The 23,925-nt window shown below is 40.8% G+C and overlaps 2 protein-coding genes across 2 annotated transcripts; one reads left to right on the top strand and one right to left on the bottom strand.

Moving 5' to 3' along the window:
- Positions 1-269: 269 nt before the first annotated feature.
- rtf2 (replication termination factor 2) lies at positions 270-15,156 on the bottom strand. The gene is made up of 9 exons (XM_070844067.1): positions 15,007-15,156; positions 14,530-14,624; positions 14,222-14,315; positions 13,989-14,128; positions 13,590-13,668; positions 3,297-3,407; positions 3,047-3,101; positions 1,846-1,920; positions 270-956 (listed from the first exon to the last, which is right to left on the bottom strand). Exons 1-9 carry the CDS (start codon positions 15,073-15,075, stop codon positions 760-762), a joined length of 915 nt encoding a protein of 304 aa, XP_070700168.1. The 5' UTR covers positions 15,076-15,156; the 3' UTR covers positions 270-759.
- Positions 5,886-11,427, top strand: gcnt7 (glucosaminyl (N-acetyl) transferase family member 7). The gene is made up of 5 exons (XM_070849343.1): positions 5,886-5,968; positions 7,721-7,976; positions 8,300-9,041; positions 10,177-10,272; positions 10,813-11,427. Exons 2-5 carry the CDS (start codon positions 7,770-7,772, stop codon positions 11,052-11,054), a joined length of 1,287 nt encoding a protein of 428 aa, XP_070705444.1. The 5' UTR covers positions 5,886-5,968; positions 7,721-7,769; the 3' UTR covers positions 11,055-11,427.
- Positions 15,157-23,925: the final 8,769 nt, after the last annotated feature.

Genomic DNA, 23,925 nt, shown 5'->3' on the forward strand with positions numbered 1-23,925 from the left:
AAGCTTCGATAAATAAGCCGCATGTTTCCAAATATCTTTGTTGTCATTTTTTTAACCCCCTTTATGAGATTACAAATAACCATAACAAAAAACACAAATGATTTGAAAGTCCCCTGCTACACGTGTTTAATATATTTAACTAAGAAGACATTTGGACCAAGCTCATACTGATAGAGCTTATAAATGGGCAAAAATATCTACATGTGTTCATTCATAGGCAATAATGACTATGTTACTGACCTGCTTTAGAGACTTGAGAGCTTTTGCACTTTTTCCATCTTAACTGAACAGTGAAATCCAGCTATTGTATGACCTGACACCACAGTGGGGAGTTTCTACCACGCAGAGATCGATATTAAAAGCTGTCCACTAGGAGACAGCAGAGTGACAGAGATGATTAAAGTCACCCTAGCATCAATTCTCAAAGCGCCTGTGACTGAGAACGCAGAGATGCAGGGGAATACATGGGGGAGGAATTAGATTACAAAACAAAGAGTTTGAACAGCCTGGGGAGCGATTAACAAAATGTTCACAACATGTAAACACTGAGCTACTGGGGACTGAAGAGGCGAGCTGGGAATGAGTCTACAACGTTGGTGTCATTATTAGAGGTCATGTGGGTAATGTGTGTCTGCGTGGGTCTTTACGTCTGCTGGAGCTCGGTGTGTAGAACTGGGTTCGTCAGTAATGGGTGTTTAATGGGTCACACTTTCTGGAGCAATCTAAAAATGGTGATGTTTGCTCTGACTGATACGGTTACTAGAAGTGATACGGGGTGTGGGTGACCCAGTTGGATGTCTGCGCCTTGGTGCGTTTGGCCGAGCTGTGGGTGGTGAACAGAGATTTAAAGGCCTCCGACCTCCCATCCATGTCCTGGAGGGACCGCTTGGCGGCGGAGGATGTCGAAGTCTTGGTGGCTTTAGAGGAACTGGAGGATCCAGAAGGTCCGGCCACACCTAGGAGGTAAAAAGGCAAATGTCAAGGAAAGCAAAGCAGCTAGATAAGGATAAGTACAAAGAAAAAAACCAAGCAAGCCATGAAATCATTTTAACGGACGTGGAAGAAAGAGGAAGCTGTCAACGGCTGCCTCCACATTTCTGAGGAGGAGATCTCAGGAGAAAATGTCATGTGGTCTGTGAGGAGGCTGAAGCTTGGGCAACAGGACGAAGATGCCAAGCATACCTCAAAGTCCACCAAGGTTTAGCTTTGGAAGATACTTTGGACTTGAAGCCCACTGAAAATCTCTGGTGGGATTTTATCATGGCAGTTGCAGCGAACAAACCAAAGAATATTAGAGAGCTGGAGGCTGTTGTTCATGAGGAACGCTGTCAGATCCTGGTGTCTGGCTGTGCATCACGTCTGCAGCAGGTCATGACAGCAAAAAGGTGCTCTGCTGAGCACTAAAGATGCTTGTCAAGAGGGGGTTGACTGCTGTAGTCAGTAAAAGTGGCACATTGTGTTGAATTTGGAGAAACCATCTGTAATGTTAGCTGAGTTGAGCTGTTTCATTTGTTCTTATTTGAGCTGCTCATTGAACACACAGCTGAAAGTTTGTACATTTTGCCAATAAACCTAAATTGCTAATGGGGGTTGAATAATTTTGAGTGACTGTAACTTGAAGCCCAACTGATTATATGAAGTACTGGGCCATCCTTTAAATTATCTAGCAACATTTAACATACAAAACCTGCACATGTTCTCTCTCAGAGTGACTGCCATGCCGTTTGAAGGTAGCAAGGATTCCTTACAGTCATTCTGACAGACACACTTTGCTCAGCTCTAATGCCATTTTCACGTTAAGTCTTTGTTTGTCTGTCTTTATCAAATAAAAGTGTGGTCAGCTACCTGACTGGCTGCTTTCATCACCATTTTGTAGTGAGCTCTTCTCTGCTACATCATCTCGAAGAGACTCTGTGTCATCTGCAGGAGGGAAAAAGAATCAGACAGTTTGATTAAGACACAGGACATGAAGACCCAAAAGAATATATTTATTCTAAATCAACTTGAGCCTGTGTATTTACAGACAGATATTAACAACGCTCTATCTGATATGTCACATCACATTATGATCTAAAATAAGCTTTATACAAGCAGGACGGGAAAAAGGTGGACAAGCTTTTTATTGTTTCTTGTAAGCTTAATGTTTGGATTTGAGTTTCTCAGCCAACGCCTTGTTCTCTTGTGAGGTGAGGGCCCAGTGCTGTCCTGGAGAACTAAACAGGAAACCACACCAATTCTCTATAAGGACACACAACACTGGGGGTCTGATCCGAGGGACACCATGTAAAATTGCTGTACCTGTACCAATATCACTATTTCTAGGATTCGTATTTCTTTGCCTACTCGTGTAGCGAGCCCAGGAGGTGTGGTGGGAAAATACAAATCCATGCTCTAAAATTAATAATTTGCACTCTCGATTTAATAATTAGTGCGCATGGATTACTTAATTCACACACACAGGACACACACACTTTTTACAATCAAGGCAATGGTCACAATGTGAACGGCTTTAGAGCACAAATAAGTTTTTCTCTCAGTGATACCTCAGAGGCTTCCTTATTTATACTCATGGAAGAAAATATAATTGGAATAGGATTAATACGTATATTCACATCTGTAAGAAACTGTATCTAAAAGTGGGCAAGAGACTAAACCTTATGGCTAGTCCAGTAAAATTCCTCTAAACCTTGCGTTACTACATAATAGATGTGTTGTTTTCCTATTACTACACAATTACTACACAGACACAGTGAGTCTATGAAGTATGACCAAACTACCTTGGAAAACCACACGTGAATCAACACTGCAAATCTGCAATATGATGAAGAAGTTATGTAATGGGGAAATTTGGTCGTGGGAGGAGAGAAAATGTACTGAATTCCCAAGTAAGCCAGAAGTTTGAATAAGTCATTTAACTACGCTACAGCACATTCAAAACATTATGCAAATGAAGAAGTAAAGGTTCTGTCGATGGTTAGGTTTGTTTATGTAAATGCTAAACAGATTTGTCCAGAGTTATGACGCCTAAACCAGGCTTTAGACAAACCTTTTGTTTCTGATGGTGTGGACACAGTTTCAGCTGCTTTGCTCTTCTTTGATTTCTAAAACAAGAGGGGAAAACTGTCAAAGCTTTTCAGTTTGTTAAAATGACAAATGTTTGCTAGGGCGTGTCAGTTTACAAAGAATACAGATGCTGTTCTAATGAATGAGAGTACAAATCAGGCTATCACTCTCAAGGCCAATCTTTAAAATCAACATTGGGTGTTAAGTGTAGTTTTGTTTAAATTAAAGCCCACCTTAGTTTTGGCTTTGCTCCGCTTCTCTTCCATCCTCTCCCTCAGCTTCTCCACCTCCTCCTTAGTGCCATTGAGCACAATAACATCGTCCTCTTTGAATGGGTCCCCACACTAAAGCGTAGAGGTACAGGTAAGAGATAATGACTGACACTGTAGAAAAACAACTAACAAATATAAATGCAGTTCATGCTAATCATAAACGTAAGACAACATGTCCATTAATCAACTGTCAGAGGTGTCATATCGTAATGATGTGATCATATTGTGTTGTTTTTGTTTTTTGTTTTTTTTTAATCTGTTGTCAAAATGAATGAACAAAACAAACTTAATTCAATTGTCACTGACGTCTTTAACCTCTTTAAAAACATACAAGCTCATAACATGAAAACCCCATTTTCACAAGATTCATGTTTCCAACAGGTAAGAAGATGAAGATGATTTGGCTTGCAAAGCAATGTTTTGTTCATCTAGCTTGATGAAAATATTTTAAAATGTTTGTGAGTTATCTTTGGCAGGGATGGGTAGAAGGAAATGGCAAACGGTAAAGTTGTTTCAGGTTGCAAAACATAAATAAATAAATTTGTTGTAAAACATAAATACGTAGACATAACCTACATTGCCCTAAACACTTTTATGACACGTATAAGAGATTGGCATCCAAATAATCTCCATTCAAAATTGCATTTCTGTGTATTTGCATGCAGGGCGAGTTAAGTTTACTCTGACGGGAAAAACAAACTCAAAACACAGTGAAGCATGTGGAAACAGGCAAATTCAACTACTCAGTCAGACAGGCACGCAAATCAGTGATGTAAAGGGATAAACTAAATATGTTCAAAAATTCTGACCACAATGATCATAATGACTATGTTTACAGGCACATTTCCAGTTTGTGCCCTCATCCCAAAAAAGACAATATTCCTACTAAGCTTTTTTTTTTATATGGCTAATGAAAATGAATATTCCACTAATATTCCTGTTGACATTCAGCTGTGTATACTGCGGATGTCGGCTGTTTGATGTCCTAACATGTCATTTATCACCTTAGAACACGGAAAAGTGGAACAGCCTGTGTCATTTTGCTTCTTTGCAGTATTCAAAACCTCTCAGCGGTGGTGGACTTTTTCATCCATGTGGGCAGTCTCTCAATGTTGTCTATTCTACCGCCTAAAAATAAAAGTGTGTGATAATGTTTAATCCAGTTCAACGGACCAACATATTATCTTGTATCCGACTACCTGGATGATCCACCTGAATTAATGATTTGTGACATGATTTAACTTGTTCAGTATGAATTTCTCTCATATAGAAAATGAAACTGACACACTAGGTAAACAGTCAAAGTTAAGGTTGTTAATCTATCACGTTTCACATGAGTTGTCCCCATAAATGTTAATTCAGCACTGAAATGGTCGACGTGTTACCATGTTTGATATATCCAGAACAGTTAGTCATTTTTTTTTTACAGAGCGGAACATAGCAGAGGGTCAAGGCAACACTGTATGAACCCGACTGGCAAACACACTCTCTGAAAAAACAGCATCAACCATTGTTGCATTTCTCCTGGACAGGCTGATTCTCTATTGATTCATAATCAAAAATAATACACCAGCATGAGCAGCATAACTGCCTCAACAAAAGGGAAAACACACCCATATACAAACACAAATATTAAACCCCTGAGTAACCAGCAGGGGATCTATTGTGTTGCCGTAATGCAGGCTCAGTGGGTGTGAACTCTGGCCATGTGCTCTGTTCAACACAAGAGGGATAATCTCAGAAGCTGACCAAGCGGCAAACAAACTCTGTGGCTGCTGCTCTGAAGTCAGTCGCTCTGCTGTTGCTATTACCACAAATGGCCCAGGCCACCGGTGAGCTGAGCACCTTATCACCAAGTCAGTGAGCAAATCAGCCAGGATCTTGCTTCAGCACTAAACCAGCCTGACAGGCAACAAGAAGGTGAACAAGACAGAGATTCGGCGCTCAGTGGAGAGAGATGAGGACAATTTAATATGTGCACCGCTAACTGGAGAGATGAACTGGATTTAACACCCATTTGAGGGAGAAAAGAAAGAACCCAGGATGAAGGCGTGTGAGGAAAAATAATGGAAAGTAAGAGGACAAAAAAGGAAAGATGCAACACACAAGTGAGTAGGAAACTGTATGGGGGAGGAGAGTGGAAAAAACCTTAGGGAGAGAGAGAGAGAGAAAGTGTGTGTGTGTGTGTGTGTGTGTGTGTGAGGTGGGACCGTGTTCCTGTGTGTCAGGTGTGTGCGTGGGTGTTACTGACGGTAACCAGGCAGGGACAGACCTAGTCTCGTGGGGATGTGGGGGGAGCGACTTAATCAGCGATGAAACACATAGGCGAAGCTCAGTCTCGCTCTGACATGGTCTAAGCTCAGAGTGCCCTGCCTCCAAGGTCACTCACTGCTGGGAACAACAGCTAAACAATCCTAACAACCAAATTTAGCTCTAACATATAAAAGAAGCAGCTCTTGCTGCCGTTGTTCCCGTTGTTGCTGATGATGGCACCGATGGAAATGACTTGTGCTCTGCGCCGGACTCTGGATGGATTGCATTAACAAGCTCTGAGGAACACTGATCAGAACAGACGCTGATGTCAAATGATTTATTTCTTCACCATAAGGACTACAGAGTGAACTGCCTCGAAGGTAAGCGGCTCACCTTGCCCTGTCTTTGGCATTCTGTGTTTACATACAGTATCTGTGTGTGTGTGTGTGTGTGTTTATATGTGTTGCACTGATATAAGCTTAAGATGTTTGATCTAGTCACCAAACATAAGTATTAAAGACAGGTATAATCCAAAGATGAATGTTAGAAATGTGAAAAGATAATTACCAAAAGCAAGAGACGGTGTGACAGAAGACACATTACCATGGCAGCCCCTCTATGGATGTCTGCATCTTTAGTGAGGTTCACTGACATGGGATTAAGTTAAATTTAAGTTATAGTTAAATTATAGTCCCCTGAGGTTACATTCTCTGCTCTGAAGAGGTAATGGAGTATAAAATAATTTCTTTCTCTAAAACTCTCTAGTCGCTCATTAAACAATATTCTGCACTGACACGAGGCCAAGACCTTACTGGTTCAACTATAGAGTGCATTGAGTGATATTTAACTATCAAGATCGCATAATATTGAATAAAACCAAATAACGCCACTCTTGAGAGCAACTTGCAGCCAACTTTTCTAAAGCAAACATGCCTTAGTAAGCTTGTAGTAGCTGTTACTCTAATAACACATCAATCAGTAACTTAGATGATGCAAAAACACAGGCAATGCGTCGAGTAAAACTGTGTAGACCTTATTGATGTGAGGTATTTATATATGGTCTGCAATATCAAATATAATTCTCCTTCCAAAGTGGCGGGCTCTTTAATTCTATATTCAATACGACCAAGTAGCCTAGCGAGGTCAAACAGTCCTTATGAATATTAACTCGAATGTGTTAAAAAAAATAACAATGTGCTTTAAATAACAAACTGCCAGACACGACACACACTGCAGGATATCAAGCTTATTACTAAGTGCCCTTCTCTTAACTATTCTCCAGTCAGTCTGAAGGCTTCAGGTACCCCCATATGTTTGTTTAAATAATGCTATCTGCTGTACCTTGTACATGTAGCTTCGTAAGAATTCCTGAGTTTTCAGATGATCCGCCAAGACTTGTTCAGTGAGTCTCTTAGAAGTCTTTCAGTTTCAGCTGATGTCATTCTTGCTAACAATTATTCTATGAGTGCTTTTCAGTGAACGACAATGAATGTAAATGAATACTTGAACCAATGAAATGATTATTACACACACTATGTATCAGCACATTCCTCTTTTGTCTGTAAAATGCTGTAGCCGCTTTCAGAATAATATTAAACAAAAGGCAGCAAGCTATGACCAGCAATTGTCTGTTATTTTTATATAATAAATGACTGTTTGAGTAAAACATCTATTCAGCAAGTAATTGATTAATCAACTAGACAATCATTTTATCACTATTTTCAATTCATGTTCCTAGCTGGAGTGAAACTTTCCATGGCTGCATTCATGTTTGCCAGTTTGTCCATCAACTCATTTTATACTTTGCCTCCATATTTTTTTCCAAATGCTGCTTAAGAGTTCCCCTTTGAAAGGTTTTGTTTTGTATTTTGGCACAAATAGTTCTCTACAGGTGTAATTTATTACTCTGTGTGATTACTAAATCGTGACTACATGGAGAGGAGTTAAAATCCTCTACACTTCAGAAAGTTTCATAACAGTTATAAATAGACTAAATTTGGTACACTAAATCACATTTAGCTAAAAACTGGCTCCATCAATTAGTGCTAACCTACATATTTAACCCTATTTAATGTCCCACTGGGCTCCGGGACCCAACTGCAAAATAACCAGTCTGGATATCTTTATTGCAGGAGTTTTATCTGTGGTGGTGCTGTCTGGATACGGTGAAGCTGGGCTAGTATGCGCCAGCTTGAAGGGACGAAATGCAGCTTCCTGTTGTGCCTGGGGACGAGTATTATTATCTGTTCAGTCATTTACTTAAGGACCAGGATGCCAACAGAGCCTAAGCCCCTAGAGCATCCAAGTTGCCGGCCCTTCTCCACTGAATGTAAAGCTTTTCTGCCTGGCATGGAGGAAGGAGTAGACTGGAACCGCCGTGACTGCCAGGTAACGTTGGGTTTTTATACACATGCGATTTCTTACTTCAAATCTAAGTTAAACAGTGTAACCGAGCTAAACTAATCACACAGGAGATTTTCTGAGAAAATTGTGAATCAGGACAGGAACAATGTATTTTTTCATTATTATCGGTCATTATCTGTTGTTGTTATCTGTACGGCTATGCTAAAAACAAATATATAAAATAAGAATGAATCAAGCCACACAAGCAATTTGCCAGATTAATACTTTTTTTTGATAAAAAAGTTAGATGAGTAACTATGTTTTCTTAACCAGTGGTGGTGTTAATACATCTGTTTTTCTGTCTACAGGTGGAGAATTATATTCTGAATAGTCACCCGCAGTGTTCCGATTTGACCAGAGACCTACACTTCATCACAAAACCTCTAAGCCGTGAGGAGGAGGACTACCCTTTAGCGTTCATTGTGACTGTTCACAAGGAGCTGGAGCTTTTTGTGCGCCTGCTGCGTTCCATTTACATGCCACAAAATGTATACTGCATCCATGTGGATGCTAAGGCTCCATGGGAGTACCAGGCAGCAGTGCGGAAGCTGGTCAGCTGCTTTAAGAATACCTTTCTCTCCAGCCACAGTGAGACAGTGACCTATGCTGGGTTTTCCCGCCTGCAGGCAGACTTGAACTGCATGAAGGATCTAGCAAAGTCCAAGGTGGGCTGGAGGAAGGTAGTGAACCTTTGTGGACAGGATTTCCCCATAAAGAGCAACCTGGAACTGGTGCGGTACATGCAGAGTAAAGTGTGGAGGGACAGAAACATGACGCCTGGGGTCAAGCAGCCATTGTCTATGAGGCACAGGACTCAGCTCCAGCACCAGGAGATCACGGGGTCACATGTAGCTCTGAAAGGGTTGGGGCTGAGGAAAGGGCCTCCTCCACACAATCTGCAAGTTTATTTTGGCACAGCCTACTATGCTCTCACAAGGGCTTTTGTAGACTTTGTTCTGAAAAGCCAAACAGCCAAGGACCTCTTGGAGTGGTCCAAAGACACGTTCAGCCCAGACGAGCACTACTGGGTGACTCTCAACCACATCAAAGGTAAACAGCCCGTTGTAAATAGGTTCAGATATGCAGCAGCTTCCCACTACAGCCAACACAACCGTTTTTTTAGGGTCTGCAGCACAAATCTTTAACAATGTTTACACAACCCAACCGATGCAACAAGGTCAAACAGCATATTTGATCATTAACAAACTTTTAACATGGACAGTCAGTATTTCAAATTTAAATGGGCTGATTTAAGGCAGTGTGACGGTAAGGAGAAAGACCTGGCTGTACAAAACAGCAATTTTTGTACGAGGCAAAATTTTCTGTTGAAGTCAGTGATGGGAAAAGTTACTGGCAGCAGCGTCATTAATGTAACATCTGTGGATCGGATTGTCCTAAATGTGAGCGAGAGCACGTCTGAAGCCATCACACTGTAGCACTGGCACATTGGGAAAATACTGTATCACACACAAGTCCCTATGCACTCCAGTCTTTCCCAACATTTTTACACATCATTGGCTGCTATAGTTTCTCACACTCGAGTCAGGAGTCAAAGTCTCAAGAGGTCAAATTTGTGATAAACGGACAATTTTACTCCGACACCAAAACACAAGTGTTAGTTGTCAGGAAATGCTACCATTGATTTGGACCGAGGAACTGACCTAAGAAGTGAAATTAGCCTGTGGGTGCTCCTAAAGACAGGGGTTGGAATGCAATGGGTTTATTTCCCAAAAGGGAAACCAATTTTTTTGTCAACATATCTGTCCTAAGATGGTAATGAAGCTTGAGAAAGAGGGTCACATGGTCAGAGAGAGACAGAGAGAGAGAGAGAGAGAGAGAGAGAAAAAGGGGGGAGCTTTTGCACTGAACCCTCACAGACTTTAACCGATATCAATAGTGACGTTGATTATTTAGTGGAAATGTTCCTTAAAAATCCTTGTAAATAATTGACTTCAGGTAAGATAGATATACTTCTGGGAACTGTTTGGTTTAGTCTTGTTTTTATGGTCTTAATAGGGAAGCACACAGCCACTCTCTTCCGTTTTTTTTTTTTTTCTTCATGTGTAGCATCCGGAAAGATCTCCCACACAGTGGATGCACCAGTCCCACACAGGGCTAAGTAAACTCTTATAATTCAATTTGGCTGCATAATCTTGATTCATTTTATCTGGTTATGTGTTTGAAGAAGCTCCAGGCAGCCACATAGATGGAGGTTGGGCAGGAGACATCCGGGCAATCAAATGGAGGGATCAAGAGGGAAGGGCGCACAATGGCTGCAAAGGTACAGCACAGAAGGTCATGTATAATAAAGCAGTGCTATTGATTAATTACTGCACCACATGGCTTATCTATGGCCCTAGTCTTATTACACTGTGTATTGTTCTTAATACAATGGAAATGTTATTGCAACATTTACAAAACAAATTATTATTACATTAAATTCTTGTAGTCAAACTCACTACAATAGATACTTAATGTGCATATACTACACTTGTCTTATGAAGTAAAAATTGTCATGACCAATTACTGGCTTAGGTAACTCAAAATGTACTCAAAATATGATAAGAGGACTAATATGAGGGTTTAATCTATTATGACGTTGCCTCCAATAGGTTTAGTCTGTGTTTATATTACCTTTAAGGGTTAAAGATGAAAAACGCACATCTAACCATCCAAAATCAGTGCAGTAGCACACAAACCTACCTGACGACACAACAGGATCGTGAAAGGTTTGAAATACAAAATTCTGAGGCAACACAGACTCAGGCTTAATAAACTAATAGTTAAGTACAAGACCAAAATTGTTGTTTTCATTTTCCAGGGCATTACGTACGAGACATCTGTATCTATGGAGTGGAGGACCTGCCGTGGATCATCAACAGGAACACCATGTTTGCCAATAAATTTGAAAGTAATACCTTTCCAGAGGCACTGGACTGCCTGGAGCAGTGGCACAGAAACAAGGTGTTGAACCAGGCAACTGTTCCCATAGAGTCATCATGGCTGCTGGCCACACAGAGCAACTCAAGCAGCATCTACTCCAACAGCAGCGCTGCAGCATGAAATCACTGTTGGTATCCTCAACAGAAGTCAGGTTACACCCAGTTCAGATTAACTGCACTTCATCAGTGGCTGTGAATGTCACAAATGTGAGGAAGAAAAATCTGAACTGAGAACGGCAGGACGATGCACTGTGCACTTCCAGACTCTATAGCGTGGCTACTGTTCACAGATGTATTTGTCTATGTATGTAACATGGCTGCGCTTTCTGGTAGTCGGAAGACTATCAAGTTCATAAGCCAGGGAACTCAAATATCTTTACAGTAAAACAATGCAGTTAAATGCAAAAGTACAGTGACTCCCATTTAAAAAAATACAAGATAATATTTGAAAAGACTGCACAGCACAAAGTATTAAATAAACTGCTGAATATGTACGTAATACTGTTTACCTTAATTAAATGTTTAATATTATTTAATCTAACGTTGTTCAGTGTGTGGTTCAGTTTAAATAAATACCTGTTAATAAAACGCTATTTTTCTTTTTTTAATGAAAAGGAAGCGGCACAAGTAAACAAACAAATAAAGATAATGATGAAAAAATCTCTCTACCACTCTTCCCTTTTTAAATAAAAAAAAAAACATACATATCTAAGGCTGTACTTTCAGTAAAACGGGTTAACATTGGCATGCTATCATGTTAACACTATCAATGCCAACATGCTAATGTTAAAAGGGTTTACCTTTTATAATCTCGATTTAGTGCATAAACACACGAACATTTGCATTTGGCCGCAAAACACAAAGTACATTTGAGGCTCAGAAACGTGAAGTAAAGTAAGAAGTACACGCTCCTTGTTCCTAAAAATACTTTGAAAAAAACATTTCAAGTTCCCAGTCATGAGATTATCTATGACATCATGGTCAACCGACCACTGCACTTACGCAGACTGGCTAAAAATAAATAAAAGAGAATTCATTGTGGCTTTTACTGTAAAACCCTTAAATGAAAGCATTGACTGAATGTCACTAGAGTTAGCTTCACTGAAGCTGGTTTTAATTGAGGTTAAAAGTTAGTCTTGTGTCTTTATGTGTTTTGCTTGGAGCTAATAAGTCTAAGTCTATAACTATTTTCTCATGTTCATCAAATTTGGCAATAACCGTCACACTATGCCAGCCAAATGAGAGAAGAATTAAGACACAGGCACAATCAGCCTAAATGTCAGAGGCTAAAAATTCAAGAAACTGTGTATTTCTAAAAAGAGTTTTTCTTATGTATTCAGCCCCTATTTCTGGCAAAGTCAAACAACTGATCTGTGCCAAGTTGCAGCGACTCCATGCTGTGCTGTTGGCCATCTCACAACAGCCTGTTCATGAGAATTTATGGCCAGAGCTTTGAAGTTACTTAAATCTAACAGATCAAAACCCAAAATGGTTCAGAGGCTCTCATCTGTGAGATTCCTATGTGGCTCCATTTGAGTCATTGTCAGACACAGTTAGAAAACAGGAAAAGTAACCCCACAGATGTGTATTAGACAATTGATTTAAAAAAAAAAAAAAGAGTGTTGATGAAAATGTGAGGTCCTCAGCTTAGACAGGTCTGTGTCCACAGGTTCCACTATGAACAATGTTGGCAGAAACACTACCAACCATAACTTAATCTATTAACACACAGAGGCACTGGATAAGTGTATGCATAATCAGATTTCCAAACTTTTCCTAAAAGTGTAAGACAATTACACATCAGAATAGGGTCAAATTAGAGTAGGCCATATGCTTCCTACTCAACTACAAAGGAATATGTAGCAGGTATGAGCAGATTACAAAGGCCACTCTGATTAAAGCCACTTCTGCGTTGCCCTTTTTAATATGAGAGTCATTGTGGAACAAAATAACAAAAGTTATTTTTTGGACTGTTAGTAGTGATATATTTTTAATGTAAATGCAACTGTTGTTGTTTTGTTGAGTTCATCAATTCATGAAGTAAATGTTTTGAAAACTGAGGCAATAAGTCTTTGCAAATGTTATGTTTTTATTACTTTCCTTCACTACACTTGAGACTCTTAAGCTTATAGTCTGCCACAGTGGTTCACTGTCTCTTCAGGTATACACAGTATGTTTACTGATTTGCACTGTTCCCTGCTTAACAATTTTGAGTATCTGTGGTCTTTCGAAATACCTCAATTGTGTAAATGTGTAATTTAGTTACACAGTTCTCTGAATGGCTAACAGTTTATTCAACTAGTGTATACTGTTTTAGTTGAGACTTCAAAATCTCTCATGGGAGCAATAAAATATTACACTTCAGATTTTTCACACATTCGTTCCCATCTAAGTGACAGATTGTACATCTAGAGCGCCAGAGTGTTAGTGTGTTATCTACATTAATGCCAAGGCTGCTTGTTTACAAAGCATTAGCAGTGAGAGATCTCTGTCTGTGAACTAAGCAATCCGAATCAGTGCCAAACATTCAAAGGTCAGCAACAGAGAGTAGTTTGTTGAAAGGGAAGATTAAAAATTTATCAGGAAAATGTCCAGATCTGGTCCATCAAAGAAATTTGGAACAGAATGATTGGGAAAAACATTAAATATTTCTCACCTTGTGGCAGATTTCTGTCTTGACCTCCTTCATGGCCCTGTCAGAAAAGACGCAGCCACAGCTCTGCAGGTAACAGAACCTGAAAATGAAAACATAATTTTATTTCGGGTTAAACTGTCAATACCTGTAGGTTATGAGAGGTGTGTTTTTCTAATCTTTGTTTGATCTAAACCTTTAAAAAGGGATTTAGTAGCGGTGAGTGGAACAGAGTTCTGTCAGATTACTTTGCAACATATATTGAACACAAGAATTTAATAACATAATGTGATCAACAGAAATAGGTCATTAAATTGAATGGAGAGCCTTTTTTGATTGCACTTGATGTATTATACTTGACACAGTGAAGCACCAGCTTCTTTATTATTCTAAAGTTGTGGGCCTTTACTTGTTGTTTGTTACCTGTGCTTGCCATTCATCTCCAACCCAACAACAGGGCAGATGAACATGCCGCAGTGCATGTCCTCATATCTGTCTCCTTTCGCATTTCTTCTCTCTCCCTCCCACTCAGGGTTATCAGTCAGGTTCAGTTCCTTTATATCCTGTACAGGAAGAAGATGGTAAACATGCAAAGAATCCACTTTGAGACTAAAGATAAATATACAGAAGTGTAGACTATGACAGCGTTAACATACCTTGATCCCACGGATGTGGACCACAGCTTCAGCATTGGGTCTCTCAGCAGACTTATCCAGAAGGTATTCAATCACTGCATCTTTGTTGTAGAGCCTGAAACATAACATGAGCCGGACTTTTAGAACATGCTGTGCTGTATTAAGAAGGTGTTTTGAAGTCATGACAAGCTCATAAGTTTGCGAGTTGAAATGGATCCGTGGCACTAAAACAATATGTTCACTCAGTGTCACAGCATCAAGCAGTCCTGTCTCCATCATTGTGCCTGAACAGCTACTTCTGTCAGATTGAACAGAAAGCCAATTCTCACCTTCCCAGGTCACAGGCAACAATAGGGCGTCTGAGTCTCTCCTGGCTCAAGGCGCAGTATTTCCACTTGGCAGCCAACTCTGCATTTTTATCCACCTGGACACATGAGCGAGTATGTAAGGACACACCAGAGACATAGAATGAGAGTTAGCTAATTAGCTTCGTCTTTAGTCGGAGGCAAATAAACCAATACTGGCGCAGCAGTTTTATTTTGAAAGCTAACGCTAGCTAACTATCGTTAGCTGTTCGTTAGCAAACCGACCTGTACATTAACGCTTCAAATGACAAAACTCATGAGTGGCAAAGGTATCTTGACGAGTTAGTAACGTTGGCTTATGTAAAAACATAAAAATTTGTTACTTGACAATTTTCAAGACAAATAGCCTCAAGCTAATGATACTCTGTTAGCTTGTTAGCTGGCTAACAGTTAAACTAACTGACAACATCGCAACTGGAAGAAAAAAAAAGCGAAACACACCTTCTCGACTTTTTTGGGACCTTTCACCAACTCGTGTCTTTTGGGAATCGTGCCTCCATCACATCCCATCTTGGAAAGCGGACTTGAAAAGTTTAGTTATCCAGTTAGCTTACTATGGACAAAGCTACTAGCAGACAGGAAGTTGCCAGGTTGTAAACAAACAACGAGAGATCTGCAAACCTCGCGGGATGTGCGATTAATTTAAAGTCGCCCTCTAGTGGCTGAATGAACAAAACAAACCGGTGTGTCCTGTAGCTTCAGCCACAGTGTGGAAGCATCACTCCAAAGATCACTCTCCTAGTTTCTCTTTCACAAGCAGCTCACGGAGGAGCTTAAATAAAAATTGTTTTTGAGGCAAATGGAAATTAACCATTTGCCTTAAAAACTATTCTATAATTTAACAAAATGATGTGGAAAGATGAGCATTCTAAATGTGCATAAGCAACTAATTATTAAGACGAACTTTTGGTAATGCTTTATCAATATTGTTTTTTTTACCAGTGTTAGGAAAATAATATTGTTTAAGCAGGTAATGCAGCATTAGTTGTCTGAAGCACCGTAAACTACTGTAACCATGCATGTAAACATGAAAAAAGAGCTTCACACAGATGACTCCACGCTTTTACTGCCCGTCCATCTATTAGATGTTTCTCAGTCAGCCATTAAACCCAGAACTAGTAAGTGACATTAGTCTTGCTTTCAGGCTGGCTGTCAGAGTGGTCTAAAGATGAAAGTTTCCTTGGAAGATAGTTCAATGAGTGCTAATGAGATCTGTTTCCTGTGCCTTGCAGGCTGCAGATTAGTTTACTATCGATGGTGCTGTCCAAGAGCGACCATTAGTTTGGGGAATACCTCAGTGGAGACAGCTCTGGCGGCATGACTGATAATCAGTGTGGAAAAAGAAGAGTGAATAAAAACACAGCACTGGACTTCATTTTGGCTGAGAAAATAAGATTTCAACCTCTTTACATTCCCCACACACAGACGGCTGCTGTTGCGGTTCACGAAAATATAGTAAAATGAACAAATATAAACAAAAAAACATTTCTCCTTTTTGCCTGTCGGTTCGATTGGTTCTTCCTGTAATTTATAAATTGCGTTATGTGTCTTATTGAATTTCCCCCCTTTCTCACACAGAGCTTAATGTTTAGTATGGATTTTCATTAGAGGCAATGGAGTGAAAGCTCTGTTAGCAAACTATCTTTGAGAGAGTGGAGCGCCCCAGGCTGATAGTGCAAACCGACACCTCAGGAACACACAATGCACAATGGCCACTGGACAAAAGGAGATTAGAACAATGGTCTTCTATCTCTGTCTTGCATGTTTTGCTGTATTCAAAACCACAGAGCCAGATAGAGTTGTTTTCCACAATGTATGATAGTTTTGTGTATTAATGCTGCCTCGTACCTGATGCCCCTAATCATAAAGAAACCAACTACGGATAAAGGAAAAGTTCTTAATTAGCTATACACAGCAATTTAGGGACAGTATGTTAAACATGCACATCTCCACAACCATACAGCTCTGGAGGGATTACACAGTATTTTGGCATGTCAAAAAGTGATCTAAAAATGCCTGTGTCGAAGCTTTGAGTCACTTGAGCTGGATGGATAAAAGTTGGAGGGTTAATTGTTCATTTCTTGGCGTTTACTCTAACCAAGTAGTCCAGATATCACAGCCTCCGTGCAACCAAAGGATGTGTGTTGTCGCAGAGGTGCCATGAAATGGCAATAAAATAAGTTTATGCTACCCATAACTAAAACTAAATATGTTTTAGTTATGGGTAGCAAAAATGTAGAGGTGATTTCATAATGCAGACTACATGTTTAGTTTAAGTGAACATGATCTTGATCTGTTAAAATACGTTGACACTTGGAGTGCAGTGTAAAAAAAAAAATAGGCCTAATTCAATGAATGTACATCTGACGACACTTAAAACACCCTAATAGCAAAGTAGCGTGTCATTTCACTGATCTGACTGCAATCCAAAGCCAGGATGTGCCGCTGCAAGTACTTATTGATCTGTGCTGATTTGATCACCATGTTATCCACTCTTACAGTTGAATGTGAGGAGCTGCAGCTTCCTCTTCCCCAAATCTCCCCCCTCTGACTGACCTCCCCACCACACATATCTTCTGGCCTGCTGTGGTGCTACCCAGCACGGCTGACCTAAAGAAAACCCCAACCACTAAGCGCCCATCCAACCTCATGTTTATACTTCCATGATGAGCCCAACCTGCCTAATCAGACTTCCACTGGCTGGCCTTGAACTGAAACTGTATACATCTAAACCATCCCAGCCATCCAAAGCAGCCAGTGGAGACCAAGGCTGCATTAATTGCATGGACCGGCCCTGGTAGTGCACCGAGTCCAATGCATTTAGCGTTTCTAATTGGGAAGGAATTGCTGTGTTTACATTGGCGCTGGTTGATAGAGCTGGACCCTTAGCCCTCCAGCCAACTGAGCTGAAGCCCTCTGAAGGAGAAAAACCAAAATGCCTGGTCCCTGAAATCTCTCTGGACAGAGGTGGAAGGAAATTATGTGGAGCAGGATAGGGGGTTATTTTCTCCGATTTATCGAGGGGGGGTGAATCCTTTTGCCTTGATAGGTCACAACATTGATCAGTGTTAGCCAAGGTAGTACCACAAAGTGAAGGAATCTTGTGTAGTTTTCTCCGCCCAAAATAAATATTTCACTACAAGAAATGTCATCCAAAAAAGTTTTATATGATTATGAAAGCAGTTTGTGAGGGCCTTTCATAATTTCCTGTAACAACTACAGTGGATGAAGTGACACCATACCATGTGCAAGTAGTCCCAGGTCAAGATCTTAACTGCAAATTCTACCGCCGCCGCAACATTTCCCCTCGATAAAGCTCCTTTTTATTTGCGATTTTAGGGCGAATAGGGAACACTGCTGCACTCAGTCAGCTCTAACACTATGTATCGAGCCATGTGCAAGTTCATGTACCTAACATATAATGAGAAATCCAAAACCCTGGAAAAAGCACACCACATCCAACATGAAGACTGCAACGGGTTACCACACACACCAGTCGACCACAATTATTTTCTCATTCCTTTTTCTGTTTATGTTGAAACTCACATAGCTAAAATTATGTCAGCTGGAAACATTGCCCATAACTAATTTTTTCTATCCACTTGGTCTGAGCAAGTATGAGAGTGATTAACCCACTAGAGATTTTGCCACATGCAGATAGAGATTTTTGATAGCTTTTACTGTAAAAAGAAAACCCATGTAGTGAGTCATAAACAGGGATACAAAACTCAACTTTTATTTCTATTGTCATTGTTCATAACATGATCAGGTTAAAAATCCAAATTTAAAGGATTAGGATCTATTATTTTAGGGGATTCCACTTGGATTTGAAAACACTAAGGATGAGTCAGCAGCGAGGAAATCAGGTTTTGTCTGTATCTCTGAGGCTCTCTCAGCCTCCAGGATATGACTACTGAAGAAAAACATGCTCAGTGTTGCCACGATTCCTCCAGCAGACGATTGCGGACCATTTTTCCTTGTTGCACCAGCCTGCTGTGTGACAGTTTTAATCCATCGGCTGCACTGAAGTGTACAGCTCAACATTTTATTTACCACAAACTTCATGAGGCACTGGGACCTTTCATGATCCCAGCCAAGCCGAGACACAGATCCATGCACCAGCACACACACACACACGCACACACACACGCACACACACACACACACACACACACACACACACACACAGAGACACACACAGTCCACCTGGACATATTTTTACCATCAGCCAGTTTATGATTATCTTTTCCACTGTGGCAAACCAGTTCTGAGCACCCACAGACACAAACCCACTAACAGATAAATGGATACACACACACACACACACACACACACACACAGCTCAGATACATATACATTCATAGTCTGTATAAGCAGACAACCATATGACACACACATGATCCTGGGTCCCTCCCTGATGGCTCTGACTGGGAAAGGAAAGTCTCCATACATCAGTGGAAGCTATATGAATGGAACAATTGCTTGTACATTGGCAGCAGAGACTCAGTCACATCTCATTAGCTTGACGGGATACCCAAAAGGTTCTGACAGCCTCCTGGCTGTGACTGGTGTGGCCCGGGGTGATGGGGACATACCTGTGGCTGCCTTGTGTACTCTGTGGGCACGCGGTGAAGACTAAGCACACGTAGCAGCGGAGGCCTGGCAGTGTCGGTAGAAAAGGGTCCACGCCAGCCGCCGCCTCACCGTACACGTCTTCAGCAATAATAAAAGTCATTCTCACTTTTTTGCTTTTTTTTTTTTTCTGTCTCTCACTTTCACCGTCTCATGCCCTCTCTCACTCTCTCCTGCCCACACACACTCACATTACACAGACATGAGGGGAAACAGTGGGTGATTCTGTGCACCACTGTGCCACAATGAGCTCAGCGCTAACTTTGAATGTTAACCAAAAAGCCATTTGGAGTAGAGTTATTATTTTGAGTTTATTAACCTGATTTCATGCTTTCAATTCAGAGTGTTCTTAGTCTTTAAAGGAATAATTCGAAAGTTTGGGAGATAGCCTTAGTCGCTTTCTTGCTTGGAGTTAGATGAGAAGATTGATACCGACGACTGCCTGTCTGATAAATGCACGGCAAAAGCCAGCATTCGATTAGGTTTGCTTATAGACGGGAACGGGGGAATCAGCTAACCTGGCTTTGTGTGAGCGCAACCAGTATCCGCCTACCAGCACCTGCAGAGTTCACTAAATGACCTGTTACATAAAAAAAAAGAAAAAACTGGATTGTGAAATGACATGCTGTAGTTTTATGAGGAGTTATGAGCCACAGTTGTCTTGGCTGGGAGCGATAACCTTCCTGAAATCTTGCTGGCTGCCTGTCAAGCTTGCCCTGACGACAAGATTTCAGGAAGTTGTTGGTCCGGGCCAAGAAATAATCCGGCACATAACTCCCCTGTAAAGCCACAACTTGCTTCTACTTTTTGGAGTTTGTATGGGTTTTATAATGTTAATGAGGATTAGAGATGCTTGTAGGTGGATTGTGTCTATGTTTCAAGTCTTTTTGCTAAACTAAGCTAACCAGCTGCTGGCTTAAGCTTTGTATTGAATAGACAGATATGAGAAATCAGCGAGAGAGCAAGCAAGCAAGTGTGCTATTCCTTTAATAGTAGAGGATTTGGTGTCCTTCTAGGCTTCTTTGAGCTTATGTTCTGATGTTTTACAGAATGAAGGATATACGTTTTTTGGCATATCCATGTGTCCAGTTTAGGGACAACACACATTCCCTCAATGATGTGCTTAAAGTGAGCCTTCAGTCTGCAGCATTATTATTCAGTCCTCTCCGAGATGTCTCTCTGAGGGGTCTTTGGAAGAACACATGTTTTTAATAAGGCCCTTTATGTCTGGCCTTGCATAAATGTTTAGCAGCGTTCCTTATGGGAACTGGGGCCTGTCTTTACAGTGGAGGCTAATCAGCTGTAAATTCTGTTTTAAAAAGGAAAAGGAGGGCATGGAAGGAGTTAATCTCCAAGGCCCATTGCACTCTCTGTCTCACCCTTTATTCTCTCTCTCTGTGTCTCTCTCTCTCTCACACACACACACACACACACACACATGCACATATGTACATGCAGTACATGCACACTCCTTCCAGAAAGTGAAAGGAGGGGATGATGACAACAAGAAAAGAGAGAGAAGAAAAGCTTGAGGCTTTGACAAATGATCTAATAAACGGGTAGGGAGATTACAGGCTAGGTGCCTGCTGGGAGAGGAAGTGGGGCAGTAAATAATTTTTAAAAGCTGTCAATAAATTTGTAGTGTTGAGTTGAGAGAAGTATTCACGGCCAGAGCCAGGGTGATTGGGCTTCTGTGCTGGGTGGGTGCTTGTCTGCGAGAGCTATCAGTTAATAGCCTATAGCTTGAGTGCCACAGTATTGTTTGAAAGAAAGTGCTGGTGCATGAGACAAAAATGTGCAAAATCTTTACCAGAATTTAAAATCACCTTGTTTGTCAACATACTGACGGCATGACAAATGTCATTTATTGTATATCAATAGAACATAAAGTCATATGCTGCTGTATTTCTGTATTGACTTTGGAGAAAAATGAAACTGATTTTCATGTAATACAGCACAAGGCATGGATCAAAATATACTAATACTGCATGATTGTTGTCATAACGCCTGTGGTGATTTTTTAAGTAAAGGATAATTAGTGTGACTGTTGGAGATGGTAGAGATTGACTCTGCTCTCTCACTGTATAGCCATTGTTTCTCTACTTAAAGAGCGACAGCAATATCACCAGCTCTGCCTCTGCAGTTAGCAGGGAGTCTGTCAGATCCCCATAAAGTTCTCCGACTCCAGTCTCACTTTCCCACACCTTTCAACCTGGCTTGTTACTCAGCAGCCCAATTAAAGCTGATTTAAGTGTTCACCTGTGTGCCTATTGGCAAATGCTCCCCTTGGGGCGGCGCTTCCATGTGATTGATGGGTTGATGAGATAATGACAGACAGCCACAGGTCTCACCTGCAGTCGCCTGTTTTTGTGCTCCAACACTGATTGGCTAATTGTCTGGGTAAGGCGGATCCTCCAGAAGCCTCTGAAAGAAAAGGTCGACTTGACAGAAAGATTACAGTGAAGAAGGACGAAGTTGTGATGAAAATTTTACATGGGTTTGTCATCTCAAGTTGCAATCATGAAGTGTGTTATGCTGACACTGTTACCTTTTGACCCATATTGTTATAATAATCAGCGTTACTATTCTTGACAGGTCTAATTCGCCTCTATTAGCAAACTGAATGTCAACTACATTCACAGCGGATAAATGCTGGATTTGCAAACCGTTGGATTATAATTCCAGACCAAAAACTATGTTAAAAGGCGGAGTGTACCTAGATGATGGGGTGAAGTAATTCAGTACATCTGGGGTGAAAATTAAACAATAACAGTAATAAGTGGTGAACCTATTTTCAACTATTTCTCTCTATGTTAATAACAACTGTAGGAAATTGAAATTTTTAGACCTCCCAGACATAATAATAAAAAGCATGCGTTCAATTCCACTATATTTTCTCCCTCACCAGCATATTCACATGGCAAAGATCAGCTCTAACTAGGTCTTGTGCTGGCTATTTTTCTAAAACCAGGAAATCTCTGTCTTACACACACACACACACACAATTGCACACACAGGCTCACACACCACCACAGACGTAGCAGAAGGCCCTGAAGATATGGGAGAAGTTCCAGGATATTGATACTTTCTTTGACACCTTCCTCCTCTCGCTTGGAACAGATCCTCTTGAGTTTCTGTTTGGTAAGCCGAGGGAACATCCTCGAATCACTCCTGTTTTCTTCTCCCCAGCTGGTTTTCCATCCTGTGGATAATGTTTCACTGATCCCCTGACACAGTGCACTGCTGCCACCAAGGTGTGGTGGCCACAGGTTCAAGACCCCGAAGACAATTAAGCAGACTACAGAAAACAAGCTCATAGACTGCCAGAGGTGTTAACATTTCAACCCTGATGTTACAATAGAAAGCACTCTAAAATAACATTAAGTAATTGAGTAATTTAACACTTGAAAGATTAATAGTTCCTTAGAAAGTCATTTAAAAACTGAAATTTGTCATCTTTTAATATACCCTTCATGGCGTTTCTTAGATTTCTGTACACACAATCTAGAAATACTTTTATAATACTATATAAAAATACTTTATTATTCAGTATTAGTTATGTGAGGGATCATACCCGATGAACCAGAGAGCTAACGTTATGCTAAGATTCAAAGTCAACAGCCTGAAGTAGCAAGTTGAACAGCATCCTGCAGCTCGAGTGTTACAGTCTCCATCCTGTGTTGTTCAGAGCATGAAGACCTGGAGGAGGACATTCACTGATGGGAATGAGTTAGCTTGTTGATGATGATGATGATGATGCAATAAATTGTAAACAGAGGCTTTGATTGCATCCATATTTCTGTGGTTACTCATTTAATGTACCCAGCACATTAATTTAGAGCAGTGAACCTACAGTTTCACTGGAGCTAATTAGCAGGTTTCCTATATCACATTTTAATAGACGCCCCGCAGCCAATCACAATCATGTCTCCTCCCAGAGCATGGCTGTGTAATTACCTCTGAATTAACACACCGCTGGCGTTCGTTGACCTTTAAGGGATCAGCTCTTTTGTAGGTAAATTAATTAAGTACAGTACACAACACAATACAAATTAGCACTTCTATAAAATGTGACCGCAGTCCAAATGTTGCTTACTGTTAACGTATATTTGGCATGACCATAAGCGGTAAAATGTGCCACTATTCAGAACCACTAGTTGTCCCACTGGAGCGCCAGCATCAAGTGGCAAAGCTAAGCAGCAAGTTGGCCTTTTGTGATCAATGTCAGGTGACAAGGTGAGGATACTAGGCAAGCAAGGGGACGCACATCTTGGCTATCATTTTGTTTGTTGGAATATTGGTTTTTACGCTTTTGATCCCGTGGCTGAGGCCAGTGGCAGCCACCTCGGGGACAAGTGCGAAGAGGACGAAGCAGTAGAAGCAGGAGGATCCCAGGGCAGAGCAGCTGAGGTGCACGGATGGGGCAGCTCCTGTGAAAGCAGCGGAGACCTTTTTAACCGAAGATTGTGGTTTGTTCAGTGGAATAAGTTCTGGAAGGTGGCCTTCAGCTGAACACTTCAAACTCTCACATGCACAAACATTGAATGCGCAGCCAGGCCGGCTACCAAAAGGAGGAACAGGGAAGCTCTGATTACAGCACATGTAGAGGGGGTGTGACTTCACTCTGCTCACGACACCAATACTCCACTATATGCAAATGGTTATTTGCTGCTGTGTTAATATTCTTAATGTCATATGTGTGTGATCCCTCCAATTTCATGGTACAAA

Source organism: Pempheris klunzingeri, chromosome 2 (assembly GCF_042242105.1).
Source record: "Pempheris klunzingeri isolate RE-2024b chromosome 2, fPemKlu1.hap1, whole genome shotgun sequence".
Classification (NCBI taxonomy): domain Eukaryota; kingdom Metazoa; phylum Chordata; class Actinopteri; order Acropomatiformes; family Pempheridae; genus Pempheris; species Pempheris klunzingeri.